The sequence below is a fragment of the Oncorhynchus tshawytscha genome, unplaced genomic scaffold (genome assembly GCF_018296145.1).
Source record: "Oncorhynchus tshawytscha isolate Ot180627B unplaced genomic scaffold, Otsh_v2.0 Un_contig_11560_pilon_pilon, whole genome shotgun sequence".
Classification (NCBI taxonomy): Eukaryota; Metazoa; Chordata; class Actinopteri; order Salmoniformes; family Salmonidae; genus Oncorhynchus; species Oncorhynchus tshawytscha.
In genome coordinates, this window is record NW_024609702.1 from 158,776 (window position 1) to 175,457 (window position 16,682).

Genomic DNA, 16,682 nt, shown 5'->3' on the forward strand with positions numbered 1-16,682 from the left:
ATGTAATAAAACACATTTTGTGTATATCAGTTAGTCACACTGTATTATGTATCTCCTTTGAAGCTCCACCTAGGTGTAAATCCACATATTATCACCAATAGCCATAATACCACTCCAGTGACTCACGGTTACATCAGAGATAGACTTTGTAAATGTCAGTGGTGATCCTATGCAATGTATGATATGGTCAGATTTCATATAATGACCAACATCTACATACTGGCACACACACGACTGGTTGTAGTCACTTACAGTTTAGATAAAAACAACTATTCGGATGGCCTACAATAAGGTTTCATACGGAAAACAGTTTAGACTTAAGCCCATGTAGATAACTGGCTTGAACTGGTCTTCTCCCTCTCTCTGTGTCCTCTCCATTGAAGCCAGAATCAAAAGCTTTCTGTCTGAGCTGACTGCTGGTGCATGGGACTCCTCCTCCCTTCATTGCCTGGTTGACTGGGTCAGAAGGATCTCCTGATCATGGCCTGCTGGGATTCCTTCTGTCTGCCTCTCTGTCATATGAGCTGTGTGTCTAATAAACATTTAAGATATTTTTTTAATTGGCTGGCAACAAAGGCTAGATTCATATTACCAGGGCTCAGAGTTTTTCCTGGTTAGGTCACCTGGTAAGGAGAAACTCATGGCACACTACAGTTTTGCATGGTATTTATCTACTTCACCAGTGATTCAGAACTTTCAAGTGCCAAACAATCCAGTCAGAGAAAATGTATGCATGCAACTCACATGAAAGAATTGATCAACGGATTTAGAAACGTTATTTATTTTGGTTGTCATACGTTTTTTTAATCAATGTACAAATCACAAGGATTAAAATTCACATACAAAATGGTACAACTGAATTCATCACAATATTGTCTCCTTTCTATCAATCATCAAAGGAGGGAACAGGAAAATCAAGATCAGAACAGTTTCCACTTAATAGGCTCTTACATTACATCATTACTCAAAATGAGTTGTGTGCTTCTCAGAGACATGTCAAAAAGAGCATGCAGCTCAAATTATGTTTGAAATCTGACAGTGTTTCTTCCTTCTATCTTCATGAATTGGTATTGCAAGATGGTGGTTGGTAGTGGTTGTGGTGGTGTTATTGCCACTCCATTCATCTAAATGACATTCCTGCTCAGTTCAACCATCGCCGATTATCTCGTCACAGTGCCAGGCTTATCCAGCCTGTCGAACCCCCCATTGTTTTGGGTGAATCAATGCTAACTTTAGCCTGTGGCGGCTATAGCAACGTAATGAAGGCTGCAGTCACTCCTAGTCCAAGGTAAGAGAAAGATTAAAGAATTTGTCTTTAAAGGATAGAAAACCAGGATATGTATTTCCACTTCAAACTCTCAACTTTGCATCAGTGTTCTTTTCATTCAAAAGTATTGTCACTCTACATCATCCTACTTGCATTCATCCTACTTTCTCCATTCAGCCATATTCAACCACCTCCAATATCAGAATTTCATCACAGGAAGCTGTCCTTGATGGCGCCAGGTTTCTCCAGTGCACTTTTCCGGCGAGCGGCAGCTTCCAGGATCTTCTTGCGGGGCCCCAGTTGGATGCGGATGCCCTTGAGGTCGTCGTCGGAACAGAGCATCAGCGCCTCCAGGTCCAGCTGTTCGCGGGTGAAGGCTGGGGAGAAGTCTGGCAGGGAGATGGATGAGAGGAAGGCATCCAGCGGGGAGGTCTCCTCATCCTGGTCGTCATCCAGGCCGATCTCCTCCTGGTTCCAGGGCAGGTCGTCGTCCTCCTCGTCCTCAACAAAGCCTGTGTCCTCCCCTTCTGTGTCGAACCCCTCCCTGCGGATGAGGAAGCCCAGGTTTTCATTGTTCCCACTGGGGAAGTCGTCGGGCTCTATCCCCATCTCCATGGAGAAGTTCTTCCTGAAGACCATGTTCCCTAGGCCGGGCCGTTTGAAGATGGACTCCTTGGCTCCTGGGCCATCTCCTCCTTCGTCATCGTCATTAACGTCATCATCCGTGAATCTTCTCATCCCTCCGTCCTCTTCCTCATCGATCTCGTCCTGCTCGGAGAAAACGCCCATGAACTCGGGCTTCCCAGAGAGGGTGCCGTTCTCCTGCTTGACGAAGATGACGTTCCCGTCTCTTCCCACCTTCTCCGTCGTTCCTTTATCCTTTTTCCCGAATATCCTCTGGAGGGTCCCCTTCGACCGGGCCGTAAGAGAGCCTGAGGTATCGGAGGCGATCAGCTTGGAGAACTGCTCGTTCACACTGTTGATGGTGCCCATCTTGGAGAACGACGGAGATGCCGTGCTGGCCTCTGACACTGACCCTTGGTACATCTTATCCATCTTGCTCTTGTGCCTTTTTTTGACCCTCTCACACAGCTTCACCCGCATTTCAGCCTCTTTGGTGGCCTCCTTCTTCAGCCTGGCCACTTTCTTGGCATTCTGGATGGTCTGCTGTGATGCGGCACTGTCCAGGAATCGCACGCAGTCCATGCGGTCGCCCGACGCTGCCACGTCCATAGCTGTGTGGAAGTCGTTGTCCTGGGAGAAGAGGTTGGCGCCGAAGTTGACCAGGAAGCTGAGGATGTGCATGTGACCATTGGTGGCGGCGTGGTGCAGCGGCGTGTTGCCCCAGATGTCGCTCCTGTTGGGGTCCCCTCTGAAAGAACACAGAAACATCTGTCAGTCAATCAACAAACCAATTAATCAACCAACCAATCATACATTTCTATGACACAAGATTAGATAAAATATGTTTTATCTCTATGATTTCTGTTCAGCTTTGGCTCATCATTGTAGGTGTGAAAGGTATGTCGTTGGACAAGTTTTATGTTGTAAGTAAAAAAGTCACTCCAGATGAGTACATGGACAAGGCTGCACTGAAGGAAAGCCTTTGTTCAACTAGGAAAACTGACTTTGCTATGTTTGCTTTTACATTATTCCACAGTTTTTCTGTGTGTATTTTTTTCTAAACACTGAAATGTCATTATTGACTCCCTGATTTTAAGTTATGGAATTCATCTTGATCATTTGTGTAATCATCGCTTTCTGGAATGATGGTGATGCTACCAGATTGTCTTTGTCCCTCTCCTCCACAGAGCAGTCTCAGGTACAGTAGGCCTACTCTACACCTTCACTGTGTGTGTGTTCATTTATTGACAGCTCCCAGTCTGAGGTTTCCTTCTCTTTTTACTCTCGGATCTGAACGGGTCTCTAGGATCCGAACCGGCACCTGTCTGTTTTTCCACAGGCCTCTTTCAGAACTGGTCTGACTGTCCTGGGTTCCATTCGGAATGGGTATCTGTTTTTTTGTTTGATGAAACATTTCGGATCGGGTGGGAAAGCCACAGATCCAATGCACAACTTTTTAGACCTGTGAAGACCTCTACCTCAAACCCGGTATCAATGTTGAGGATATGAGAGTGGAGTGGTTTACACTGCCCCACCCAGGCTCTGCTGTTCATCTTTACCAATACTGAAGAGACAACTATAAGGATCAGATGGTCTCCTACAGGGGAAGTACAGCACTGTTTAAAGACTAACTGAAAAGATGCAACACCTTGAAACTGACCAGGGTACAAGGCAATGATGATGGGTTTTATCAAGTACTTTACTAAGACAAAGTCCAGGTATGATGATCTCCCCGTTGAAGTCTGTATTAAAGGTAATGTTACATTTTCTGTCAAATGCAATAACCTATACAATCTGCCTTATAACATGTATTCATTTTCTCAAAACCTCACTTCAGTATTTTAAATCCTGTATACCTTTGTGTCTGTAGCTGTTGGCTCCCAGCCAGTGATCTCAATTGAGGAGCTGAGAAGGGTAGTCATTGTTCCGAGGTGTAAATCTAAAGGCTGGTATCCAGGACAGTGAGGGAACTAAGGGAACCAAATTGTATGGTTGGTATTCAGAGATATAAAGGAACACTGAGGGATTCTACTCTGCCAAACTAAAGGTCACTCAACAGGAGACAAACAGAAAATGATTTGATATGTATTGTTCAACAGAGCCCGCTCAATGAAGTGAGGAAGACAGAATTTCACATTCCTAGTCAGCTGTTCCGGTGTGTTAAGTACATATGTGAAGATGAAAATCATGAAGGGATATTTTGGGGGTGCTCTCTAGTGTTTCTCTTGCTGGTTGCTGTCACATTCGTTAAAATGAACGGACCAAGGCGCAGCGTGCATAGAGTTCCACATGTGTATTAAAATGAAACTCAGCAACAACAACAACAACGACAACGACGACGACGCGACAACAACTCAAATCAAATCAAATCAAATTTTATTTGACGCAGATGTTAACGACGACGACAACGCAGTAACGTAATCTAACTAACGACAACAACAACAACAGACAACAACAACAACAACAACAACAACAACAACAACAACAACAACAACAACAACAACAACAACAACAACAACACAGTAACTGGCATGCTCACAGGCACTACACAAAAACAAGATCCCAAACTAAGGTGGGAAAAAAGGCTGCTTAAGTATGATCCCCAATCAGAGACAACGATAGACAGCTGCCTCTGATTGTGAACCATACCCGGCCAACAAAGAAATCGAAAAACTAGAATGCGCCCCCAAATCACACCCCGATCTAACCAAATAGAGAAATAAAAAGGCTCTCTAAGGTCAGGGCGTGACAGTTTCTTCTACTGTGGACTATCTGTGACCATCTGCCGTCTAAAATATAAAGCATCAAGTTAAACAGCAGTGGGATGACCTCAGGAAAATTAAAACCTCACCAAGGAACTACTTCTAGTCAAAGATGAATGCATTTCAGCTCATGGTGAGCAAAGGGGTCTCATTCAAGAGAGGGATCGCATCAATGAAGACCTCAACTGTCAGCTGAAAAACCTAACCGAGGAGCAGGATCAGATCAAAGAAGCTGATTGTACTCATTAATCAGTTGTGAACAGGAAGGGGTAAAGATCTTGAAACCATTCAAAAACATTCAGTGAATGTGACTCTAGACCCTGATATGGCACATCACCGTCTCATTCTATCTGAGGATGGAAACAAGTGGAACATGGAAATATACATCAGACACTGCCAAGCAAGAGAGGTTTGATACTTTTCTCAGTGTCCTGAGAAGGGGGGGCTTTTCCTCTGGGAGATTTTACTATGAGGTGCAGGTTAAGGGGAAGACTGAATTGGATTTTGGAGTGGCCAGAGAGCCCATCAACAGAAAGGGGACGGGAACACTGAGTCCTGAGGATGGATGCTGGATTTTGTGGCTGAGGAATGGGAATGAGTAAATGATTCTCGCTAATCTTCCTGTCTCGCTCTCCCTGAGAGAGAAGCCCCAGAAGGTGGGGGTATTTGTGGATTATGAGAAGGGTCAGGTCTTCATCTACAATGTGGATGCCAGGACTCATATCTACTCTTTCACCGGCTCCACCGTCACTGAGAAACGATATCCTATCTCCAGACCCTGTGGTAAAAATGGCAGTATAAAATATAAGACCTCTGATCATCTCGCCTGTAGAAGATACGGACACTGACTGATTCTATAATGGATGTCACTGTCTGACAGTTTGAACAAAGCAAGGCAAATTAACTGTTTTGAGAGTGATAACTTTTGCTTTTCAGTTTGAGTGACCTGTCATTTGTTTATCATTATATCTTTTGCATGGAGGTTTACAACTTCGGGAGAAATGTAAATCCAAACTGTATCAATCAATTAAATGTATTTATAAAGCCCTTCTTACATCAGCTGATGTCACAAAGTGCTGTACAGAAACCCAGTCTAAAACCCCAAACAGCAAGCAATGCAGATGTAGAAGCACGGTGGCTAGGAAAAACTCCCTAGAAAGGCCAGAACCTAGGAAGAAACCTAGAGAGGAACCAGGCTATGAGGGGTGGCCAGTCCTCTTCTGGCTGTGCCGGGTGGAGATTATAACAGAACATGGCCAAGATGTTCAAATGTTCATAGATGACCAGCAGGGTCAAATAATAATAATCACAGTGGTTGTTGAGGGTGCAACAGGTCAGCACCTCAGGATTAAATGTCAGTTGGCTTTTCATAGATTATTACCATGTATTATTTGTAACAGTGAATAACGTGTTTTCAGTATTTTTAAGGTATCTTGCAGATATTGTGAAAAACCTTTATCTACACAGTGTACAAAACATTATGAAGACCTTCCTAATCTTGAGTTGCACCCCATTTGCCCTTAAAACAGCCTCAATTCACCGGGCATGGACTCTACAAAATTGTTCCACATGGATGCTGGCCCATGTTGACTCCAATTCTTCCCACAGATGTGTCAAGTTGGCTGGATGTCCTTTTGGTGGTGGACCATTCTTGATACACACAGGAAACTATTGAGCGTGAAAAACCCAGCAGCATTGCAGTTCTTGACGCACTTAAATTGGTGCACCTGGAACCTACTATCATACCCTGTTAAAAGGCATTTAAATATTTTGTCTTGCCCATTCACCCTCTGAATGGCAAACACACACAATCCATGTCTCAATTGTCTCAAGGTATAAAAATTATTCTTCAACCTGTCTCCCCCCTTCAGCTACACTGATTGAAGTGGATTTAAAAGGCATCATAGCTTTCACCTGGATTCACCTGGTCAGTCTATGTCATGGAAATAGCAGGTGCTCCTAATGTTTTGTACACTCAGTGTCTATAGACATGTATACATATTAACACATACAGTGTGGAGAACAAGTATTTGATACACTCCCGATTTTGCAGGTTTTCCTACTTACAAAGCATGTAGAGGTCTGTAATTTTTATCATAGGTACACTTCAACTGTGAGAGACGGAATCTAAAACAAAAATCCAGAAAATCACATTGTATGATTTTTAAGTAATTAAATAGCATTTTATTGCATGACATAAGTATTTGATACATCAGAAATCAGAATTTTGTATTTTAATTTTTTTTTTACACCTTTTTCTCCCCAATTTCGTGGTATCCAATTGTTAGTAGTTACTATCTTGTCTCATCGCTCCAACTCCCATACGGGCTCGGGAGAGATGAAGGTCGAAAGTCATGCATCCTCCGAAACACAACCCAACCATGCTGCACTGCTTCTTAACACAGTGCGCATCCAACCCAGAAGCCAGCCGCACCAATGTGTCGGAGGAAACACCGTGCACCTGGCAACCTTGGTTAGTGCGCACTGCGCCCGGCCCGCCACAGGAGTCGCTGGAGTGCGATGAGACAAGGATATCCCTACCGGCCAAACCCTCCCTAACCCGGACGACGCTAGGCCAACTGTGCGTCGCCCCACGGACCTCCCGGTCGCAGCCGAGCCGACAGAGTCTCTGGTGGCACAGCTAGCGCTGCAGTGCAGTGCTCTAGACCACTGCGCCACCGGAGCAGAACTTAATATTTGGTACAGAAACCTTTGTTTGCAATTACAGAGATCATACGTTTCCTGTAGTTCTTGACCAGGTTTGCACACACTGCAGCAGGGATTTTGGCCCACTCCTCCATACAGACCTTCTCCAGATCCTTCAGGTTTCGGGGCTGTTGCTGGGCAATACGGACTTTCAGCTCCCTCCAAAGATTTTCTATTGGGTTCAGGTCTGGAGACTGGCTAGGCCACTCCAGGACCTTGAGATGCTTCTTACGGAGCCACTCCTTAGTTGCCCTGGCTGTGTGTTTCGGGTCGTTGTCATGCTGGAAGACCCAGCCACGACCCATCTTCAATGCTCTTACTGAGGGAAGGAGGTTGTTGGCCAAGATCTCGCGATACATGGCCCCATCCATCCTCCCCTCAATATGGTGCATTCGTCCTGTCCCCTTTGCAGAAAAGCATCCTCAAAGAATGATGTTTCCACCTCCATGCTTTACGGTTGGGATGGTGTTCTTGGGGTTGTACTCATCCTTCATCTTCCTCCAAACACGGCGAGGGGAGTTTAGACCATAAAGCTCTATTGTTGTCTCATCAGACTACATGACCTTCTCACATTTCTCCTCTGGATCATCCAGATGGTCATTGGCAAACTTCAGACGGGCCTGGACATGCGCTGGCTTGAGTAGGGGGACCTTGCGTGCGCTGTAGGATTTTAATCCATGACGGCGTAGTGTGTTACTAATGGTTTTCTTTGAGACTGTGGTCCCAGCTCTCTTCAGGTCAAGCCTACTATCATACCCTGTTAAAAGGCATTTAAAAATTGTGTCTTGCCCATTCACCCTCTGCATGGCAAACACACACAATCCATGTCTCAATTGTCTCAAGGTATAAAAATTATTCTTCAACCTGTCTCCCCCCTTCAGCTACACTGATTGAAGTGGATTTAAAAGGCATCATAGCTTTCACCTGAATTCACCTGGTCAGTCTATGTCATGGAAATAGCAGGTGCTCCTAATGTTTTGTACACTCAGTGTCTATAGACATGTATACATATTAACACATACAGTGTGGAGAACAAGTATTTGATACACTCCCGATTTTGCAGGTTTTCCTACTTACAAAGCATGTAGAGGTCTGTAATTTTTATCATAGGTACACTTCAACTGTGAGAGACGGAATCTAAAACAAAAATCCAGAAAATCACATTGTATGATTTTTAAGTAATTAAATAGCATTTTATTGCATGACATAAGTATTTGATACATCAGAAATCAGAATTTTGTATTTATTTGTTTTTTTACACCTTTTTCTCCCCAATTTCGTGGTATCCAATTGTTAGTAGTTACTATCTTGTGTCATCGCTCCAACTCCCATACGGGCTCGGGAGAGATGAAGGTCGAAAGTCATGCATCCTCCGAAACACAACCCAACCATGCCGCACTGCTTCTTAACACAGCGTGCATCCAACCCAGAAGCCAGCCGCACCAATGTGTCGGAGGAAACACCGTGCACCTGGCAACCTTGGTTAGTGCGCACTGCGCCCGGCCCGCCACAGGAGTCGCTGGAGTGCGATGAGACAAGGATATCCCTACCGGCCAAACCCTCCCTAACCCGGACGACGCTAGGCCAACTGTGCGTCGCCCCACGGACCTCCCGGTCGCAGCCGAGCCGACAGAGTCTCTGGTGGCACAGCTAGCGCTGCAGTGCAGTGCTCTAGACCACTGCGCCACCGGAGCAGAACTTAATGTTTGGTACAGAAACCTTTGTTTGCAATTACAGAGATCATGCGTTTCCTGTAGTTCTTGACCAGGTTTGCACACACTGCAGCAGGGATTTTGGCCCACTCCTCCATACAGACCTTCTCCAGATCCTTCAGGTTTCGGGGCTGTTGCTGGGCAATACGGACTTTCAGCTCCCTCCAAAGATTTTCTATTGGGTTCAGGTCTGGAGACTGGCTAGGCCACTCCAGGACCTTGAGATGCTTCTTACAGAGCCACTCCTTAGTTGCCCTGGCTGTGTGTTTCGGGTCGTTGTCATGCTGGAAGACCCAGCCACGACCCATCTTCAATGCTCTTACTGAGCGAAGGAGGTTGTTGGCCAAGATCTCGCGATACATGGCCCCATCCATCCTCCCCTCAATATGGTGCAGTCGTCCTGTCCCCTTTGCAGAAAAGCATCCCCAAAGAATGATGTTTCCACCTCCATGCTTTACGGTTGGGATGGTGTTCTTGGGGTTGTACTCATCCTTCATCTTCCTCCAAACACGGCGAGGGGAGTTTAGACCATAAAGCTCTATTTTTGTCTCATCAGACTACATGACCTTCTCACATTTCTCCTGTGGATCATCCAGATGGTCATTGGCAAACTTCAGACGGGCCTGGACATGCGCTGGCTTGAGCAGGGGGACCTTGCGTGCGCTGTAGGATTTTAATCCATGACGGCGTAGTGTGTTACTAATGGTTTTCTTTGAGACTGTGGTCCCAGCTCTCTTCAGGTCATTGACCAGGTCTTTCCGTGTAGTTATGGGCTCATCCCTCACCTTCCTTATGATCACTGATGCACCACGAGGTGAGATCTTGCATGGAGCCCCAGACCGAGGGTGATTGACCGTCACCTTGAACTTCTTCCATTTTCTAATAATTGCGCCAACAGTTGTTGCCTTCTCACCAAGCTGCTTGCCTATTGTCATGTAGCCCATCCCAGCCTTGTGCAGGTCTACAACTTTATCCCTGATGTCCTTACACAGCTCTCTGGTCTTGGCCATTGTGGAGAGGTTGGAGTCTGTTTGATTGAGTGTGTGGACAGGTGTCTTTTATACAGGTAACGAGTTCAAACAGGTGCAGTTAACACAGGTAATGAGTGGAGAACAGGAGGGCTTCTTAAAGAAAAACTAACAGGTCTGTGAGAGCCGGAATTCTTACTGGTTGGTAGGTGATCAAATACTTATGTCATGCAGTAAAATGCAAATGAATTACTTAAAAATCATACAATGTGATTTTCTGGATTTTTGTTTTAGATCCCATCTCTCACAGTTGAAGTGTACCTATGATAAAAATTACAGACCTCTACATGCTTTGTAAGTAGGAAAACCTGCAAAATCGGCAGTGTATCAAATACTTGTTCTCCCCACTGTATGTCCATATCAACCTGAATCTAACAGTACAATATAATGAACAACACTTGAAAACTAAATAATGAGTCATTAACTGATGTTGCATAATAGCATTCCTATAATAAATGAATGAAAAAGGACTGCCACCAACGTTATCCTCATGAAGTACAAACCAACCCTTCCCTATGGGTTAATTGGTAAGCCATTAAGAATGAAAGTCCTTTGTGCCATCACGACCTCTATAAAACTCCCGATTGCAGTATCTTAGCAACAGGTGATCATTAAACCGAGTTTGTTGCAGTACATCCTACTGCTAACGCCCAACATGGAAATACGCAGCTATGATCACAAAGGTATGATTGACATCATTCCAATCATTTTATAAAAATACACTGAGTTCAATGTTATGAAAACTTCGTAATCCATTGTTTGTGTGATTCAATTAAATAATCAAGCAATTGGTCGGTTGTCATCTTGACAGAAATGAATAAGAGAGATGAAAATCATGTCTGTTTTTTTCCTGCAGTATGAAAGCAGGGGAAAGCTGCTAGGGGAATGAAAGGCTCTATTGTTTGTCATTAATGACATGATTCCCCTTGGCTGATTACATATTTGGCTCTGCTTATGGGAAAATGTGGTCTAAAAGGCTGTGGGGGGACAGTTTCAGAGTGGCATGCATGTCTAATGCACAAAAATAACATGGGTGAAATGTGACATGGACATACAGTACATTGTAGAATATAGTTAAAATCTCAGAGGCATTCAGTCACCATTTGAGGACGGTGGTTTAAGTTGATAGAGAAACCTGTGAGGTTGAAACCCATGTGACACAGCTAACTGCACCTCTCTCACCTATAAATCCTTCATGAGGGTAGTCTCTAGTAGGTTTATGGGCATCAGGAATGAGGTGATGGGCATTCCTTCTATCACTTGAATTAACAATAAAGACCACCTTTGCTCTTCGTTCAAGTATTTGTTTTGGAAACAAGCAGCAGTGCTGGGAATAGAATCAGCATTAGGCCACTTCCGGACTTTTATCCTCCAACTGCATCCCTCCCAACAAAACATGTCATCAATATTAAAGGAGATAAAATATTACAGTATTCATTGGACTGGTACTATAGGTTTTGTGACTATTTTGTAGGTTACTGGAGGATGCCTTTATTTTTGTGTTTTAGCAACTCATCAATGTAGATTTGAGATTGGAAATATCCGTTCTCATACCAGGAAGAATTCATCAAGGTAATGACAGTAATGGACAAGGACTAGGAAGAGGTCAAAAGGTAAACCATAACCTATAGCTTCTATCCTTCCTCCTCATGTCAGGCAGAGTTTCTGCTATTTTTTCATTGGATTAGAAGTTAATTGATATAAACATACATAGGGTCAAATAAATTAAAAGAGGTCCAAATAAATTCACATTCTAATAGTTTAGACTTAGTTAAATCAGTTAACTAATATGAGAAAAATCATTTCTGAATTAGGTTTCAATTGATTGCAATTGATTGTGATTGTAAAAACGTCACAATAGGTATATATTGCTAATATGCCACTTAAAATATTTGGGGATTGTAGGTATGGGAAGGTAGGCTATGACTTCTGATTATCAATTGCACTCACCCTCGGCTACATATAAGTTGAAGGGCCTCGACGTGTCCATGAAAAGCAGCCCATAGCGTAGGCGTCATCCCGTCCTCGTCCGGAGAATTCAGGTCTTTCCTGGTAGCCTCTTTCAAGAGGTCCAGGTAGCCATCGATCGCTGCTTTGTGGTACCTAGACATGTTTACTCTGTGTTTAGAACGCTACACTGTGAAATTAAATAAAAAGGCACGTCTTTTAGCAGAAGGAATCTGGCATTTTGTTCTTCCTTCCAGCGCGTTGGAGCGCCACACAATTGCGCATCGGAGATGTGAGTGGTTTGGTCAGAGCGCTGGGCGTCATCATATCGGTGGAACTCACTGCCATAAAACAAAAGCAAAGTCCATTTGGGATTTGTCATGCTGTCCCATTGAGGAAATTCAAGAATCTACAATTTATATGCTGAGAGAAGTTATTAGGCTACTGTATAGGCCTAGGTCACATGTTGCTAAATGATGGAATGGCAATGACAGAGACAATATATAGTCAAAATATGTTAAATGAATTGTGCATATATATCAGTAGGCTTTTATTCATAAAATGTCACGAGGTCATAAAACAGGACAGTGGTCATACCTGGCTAGGCGCGCCAGGTGTGACCACAAATCTCAGGTGGCCTAAAGTACTCCATTCCAGTAGATGGCAGTATCGCCCTTTAGGGCGTTTCTGAACTCTGACTAACTGCACCACCAAAATTAGTTATTAGGAAGCAGAAATCTCCACAACGAAATTTGACTTATTTATGGCACTGTCAGAGTACACAAAAGCCACTCAGCCACTCATCATGGAATGACAGCAGGTAAACGTACTCCACCACAACCAGTCTCACCGCAAGGAACTCAACCACCGGTTGTTTGAACAGGGTGCTCTGCAGTCGCTGACCGATTTGGCATTCGTACTTAGATCGACGCTCTGCGGCCCTAAAGAATCGGAGATGTCCGATAATGGTGCCTCAGCGATCAACCTTCTGTCTTATGAGACACTGGTACACGCCGTGGCAGGTGCAGTGGTAAGGACATCTCAACGTAGTTTGCCTATGTATGAACAGTCCTTTAATAATAAAGACAAGGCCAAAACGTTCGAATACCTACACTGAAATGTTACAACCGGTGCCTTTAGCTAGTTTGTTAGTTAGCATACTGTGTCAGATTGTATCAACTTTGTGAATTTTGTCGTGTAACTTAGGTTTAACTACCCGTCTATATTCTATATATCATAATGTATTTGCTTCTAGGGTAGCATGACGGCGATGTCCGTCTTCTTTCCTTTGGATACAGCGAGGATCAGACTTCAGGGTGAGTTGTAGAGTAATTGGTGGTACATACTGACTGCTGAAGTGTGGCCATACTTGTCTGCTATAACGTTGGACTCTGCACCCAAGGGTCAGTGAGTTCACAAGGAAATGAGTGATGGATATATAGAAGTGGAAACATTGACAAGAGCGACCTTACCATTGCATGAGCATACCAGAGCTGCAGACTACTTCCAATGTTACTATAATGTAAGAAAATGACAATCCCTTTTCTGCCTTCGTTTTCTGTTGCAGTGGATGAGAATCGGAAGTCCAAATCGACTGCCATTCTCCTGGCTGAAATAGCAAAGGAGGAAGGCCTGTGAGTATTGTATGGAACTGTACACCTACTTTACTACAATTTATAATCCACCTTAGATTGCGTAAAATCAGTTGACAGGAACGGAAAGCTGGCCTCGTACCACCGCATACAGGGCTTTCATTGGGCTGTTGTTCCCATAGAGCTAGAATAGATTAGTAGAATGGCCATTCCTTTCAGTTCAAAGCAATGTCCATTCCACCCATTGTATTTCTATGACTACTTTTGTGTTGGGCCAGGAGTTTTCCCCAGTCAGATCACATGCACAGGAAAAACTCCTAGTCCTGGGTTTCCATGGCCCAATGACTGACTTTGTGGATTTCCCTGGTCTTTCTCCCTTCCCAGGTTGTCTCTGTACAGAGGCTGGTTCCCAGTCATCTCCAGTCTGTGCTGCTCCAACTTTGTCTACTTCTACACCTTCAACACGCTGAAGAAAGTCATGGTGGGTAATCAGGGCCGGTCCAGACCGGGAAAAGACCTTCTCATGGGCTTCATCTCAGGTAGGAGGACCGAACAGGGACCTTTTCGTGGTAATGGCTAAGTCACTATCAACCTACTGCCACCTATTTTGATGGACTCTTAAGTCATTGATGTAGTTATATTAGGGAAGGGGAGTCTGAGAGGTGATTAACAGAGAGATTCATTGAAGAAAGTAGATTTGACCTCCATATTGAAATGTATTTAAATGTCTTTCTGTTGCCCAAGTTGTGTGTTTCTCCCCCAGGGTCAGTGAATGTGCTTCTGACCACGCCCATGTGGGTGGTCAACACCCGGCTCAAGCTGCAGGGGGCAAAGTTCAGGAACGAAGACCTCCAGCAGACCCACTACAGAGGCATCTTTGGTGTGTGTGTGTCTGTCTATTTGTTGTATTCACTGTCTCTTTTCAGTACTAATAAAATGTGACTTACTATCATCATACAATGTGTGCTTTCGATTGCAGATGCTTTCTCACAGATCATAGCCAGGGAGGGAGTGGGGACTCTTTGGAACGGTACACTGCCTTCTCTGGTGCTGGTCTTCAACCCTGCAGTCGTGTTCATGTTCTATGAAGCCATGAAGAGGAGAGCAGGCAGAGGAGGGAGGAAGGTGAGGGAAGGAGAGGAGGGAGCCAGCTGTGTCAGTCATGCTGAAGGTTTTTAAGCCTTTATTTTGTTTTTGTCTGCTCCTAGATTACATCAGCAGAGATCTTTCTCATTGGCGCTGTGGCCAAGGCCATCGCTACCACGGCGACGTATCCCCTGCAGACCGTCCAGGCCATTCTAAGGGTAAACAAATACACATGCAAACTTGTATCTCTAAATGCACACACCTGCTAACTGAACACTCATAGCAGTGTTTCCCCCACGTTACCCATCAAACTGTGTCTGATATCATGATTATGTACTGCTCAGTAAAATAAGTCTGTATTTCCTGTACTCACAGCTCATTTTGTTGATTAAATTACTGTCTTTCTATCCCCCCAGTTTGGGCAGCACAAAGCTGAGGGCAAGGGAGGTCTACTGGGCAGTCTCCGAAACATAGTCTACCTACTTATGGACAGAATCAAGTGAGTAGATCTCACACACACAATGGAACTCTTGCGTCTCAACAGTCTGACTACTGCAATGTGGTGGGACACTTTCAGACCGTCTTGTGCCAATGAGTATGTCTTGTGTTGATCCATCGACGTGTTCCCTCCCTGTCCTCTCCCCTGCAGGAGGCATGGTGTGCTGGGCTTATACAAAGGCCTGGAGGCCAAACTGCTCCAGACGGTACTAACAGCAGCCCTCATGTTTGTGGTGTATGAGAAGATCACCGCAGCCACCTTCAAGGTCATGGGCATCAACAAGAAACTGAAGCACTGAGGTGTGAGCTGGCCCTTAGACCTCAACCTGCACTGGCTATACAACAGTGGTCACCACCCACCCTGGTCCCGGAGAGGAGCTCACAGGGTGTGCCGGGTTTTGTTCCTGCCCAGCAATGAAACCCCTGGTTCAATGTTCAGATTGACCTATTACCACGTATCTGGAACTTGATTCAGGTGTGTTTAGCACTGGGTTATGACAAAAGCCTACACACCTGTCTCCAAGATGAGGGTTGGTGACCACTGGGCTACTGACTCCCCATTCCAACTTGCCTTTCCTCAATCCCAACATACACCTCAACCAGAGATGGTGTCTCTCCTCCTCTCTTTTCCCCTTACACTCAGAGGTTTATTCCACATACAGTATTCATATCTGTCTTCCCTACGCTGCCAATATGGGTGAATCTCTCTGGAAATGGTTGTACATGGTCTTATAGGAGGTGCCATAACTGTCTTAGAATATGCATTCTGTGGCAATTGTATTATACCTGAATGAATGGCATTACAGTTGAAGCTTGTTATGCTTTCTCCACCACTATTACCTGGAGTGCTGATAACAACTAGCAGTTTTACGAGCCAACTCCTTTTGGATTAGATGTTGTCTTGCCAAATAGTTGTTTAGAAAGACGATGCCCAAGCGAGTGAAGAGCAATATTCTCAAGAACTTTGAGGGCTTGAGTGAAGCATCAAGGTATTTGCAGACATGGCTATATTCTATTTAAATCTCTGTATATGTCACGGTGCTCCTTCAGCCCTGCGTTAAGACCACTGCAAACCCTTTCCGGAGAGATGTTACTGCTCTTGAAAAGTAGGTGTTGATTTCTCAGCTGGCTGTGACAGTTTGGTGGCTACAGTTGATGTTGGTAGTTTACATACACCTTAGCCAAATACATTTAAACTCACAATTCCTGACATTTAATCCTAGTAAAAATTCCCTGTATTAGGTCAGTTGGGATCACCACTTTATTTTAAGAATGTGAAATGCCAGAATAGAGTGATTTTATTTCAGCTTTTATTTCTTTCATCACATTCCCAGTGGGTCAGAAGTTTACATGCACTCAATTAGTATTTGGTAGCATTGCCTTTGTTTAACTTGGGTCAAACGTTTCGGGTAGCCTTCCACAAGCTTCCTACAATAAGTTGGGTGAATTTTGGCCCATTC

General features: G+C 44.4%; 2 protein-coding genes across 3 annotated transcripts; one reads left to right on the forward strand and one right to left on the reverse strand.

The window, feature by feature from the left end:
• Nucleotides 1-765: 765 nt before the first annotated feature.
• Nucleotides 766-12,358, reverse strand: anks4b (ankyrin repeat and sterile alpha motif domain containing 4B). The gene is made up of 2 exons (XM_024408337.2): nt 12,050-12,358; nt 766-2,639 (listed from the first exon to the last, which is right to left on the reverse strand). Exons 1-2 carry the CDS (start codon nt 12,208-12,210, stop codon nt 1,478-1,480), a joined length of 1,323 nt encoding a protein of 440 aa, XP_024264105.2. The 5' UTR covers nt 12,211-12,358; the 3' UTR covers nt 766-1,477.
• On the forward strand, nt 10,732-16,500 carry LOC112239953 (peroxisomal membrane protein PMP34). Of its 2 annotated transcripts, none has more exons than XM_042317096.1 (9): nt 10,732-10,782; nt 13,302-13,362; nt 13,614-13,680; nt 14,023-14,177; nt 14,402-14,518; nt 14,618-14,763; nt 14,847-14,942; nt 15,141-15,223; nt 15,374-16,500. In XM_042317096.1, the coding sequence occupies exons 1-9, from the start codon at nt 10,771-10,773 to the stop codon at nt 15,519-15,521; spliced, it is 885 nt and encodes a 294-aa protein (XP_042173030.1). In that variant the 5' UTR covers nt 10,732-10,770; the 3' UTR covers nt 15,522-16,500. The 2 variants fall into 2 exon arrangements, with proteins under 2 accessions (XP_042173030.1, XP_024264098.2); XM_024408330.2 differs by lacking the exon at nt 10,732-10,782 and adding an exon at nt 12,734-13,076.
• The last annotated feature ends 182 nt before the right edge of the window (nt 16,501-16,682 follow it).

What these genes read in the sequence shown, in the direction of transcription:
- LOC112239953 (XM_024408330.2), top strand. Translation starts at nt 13,002, where the DNA reads ATGTCCGATAATGGTGCCTCAGCGATCAACCTTCTGTCTTATGAGACA. An exon ending in TCTCATGGGCTTCATCTCAG is followed by an intron (nt 14,178 to 14,401) that starts GTAGGAGGACCG and finishes TTTCTCCCCCAG; the next exon opens with GGTCAGTGAATGTGCTTCTG. An exon ending in CCGTCCAGGCCATTCTAAGG is followed by an intron (nt 14,943 to 15,140) that starts GTAAACAAATAC and finishes CTATCCCCCCAG; the next exon opens with TTTGGGCAGCACAAAGCTGA.
- anks4b (XM_024408337.2), bottom strand. Translation starts at nt 12,210, where the DNA reads ATGTCTAGGTACCACAAAGCAGCGATCGATGGCTACCTGGACCTCTTG. An exon ending in CAACTTATATGTAGCCGAGG is followed by an intron (nt 2,640 to 12,049) that starts GTGAGTGCAATT and finishes GTGTTCTTTCAG; the next exon opens with AGGGGACCCCAACAGGAGCG.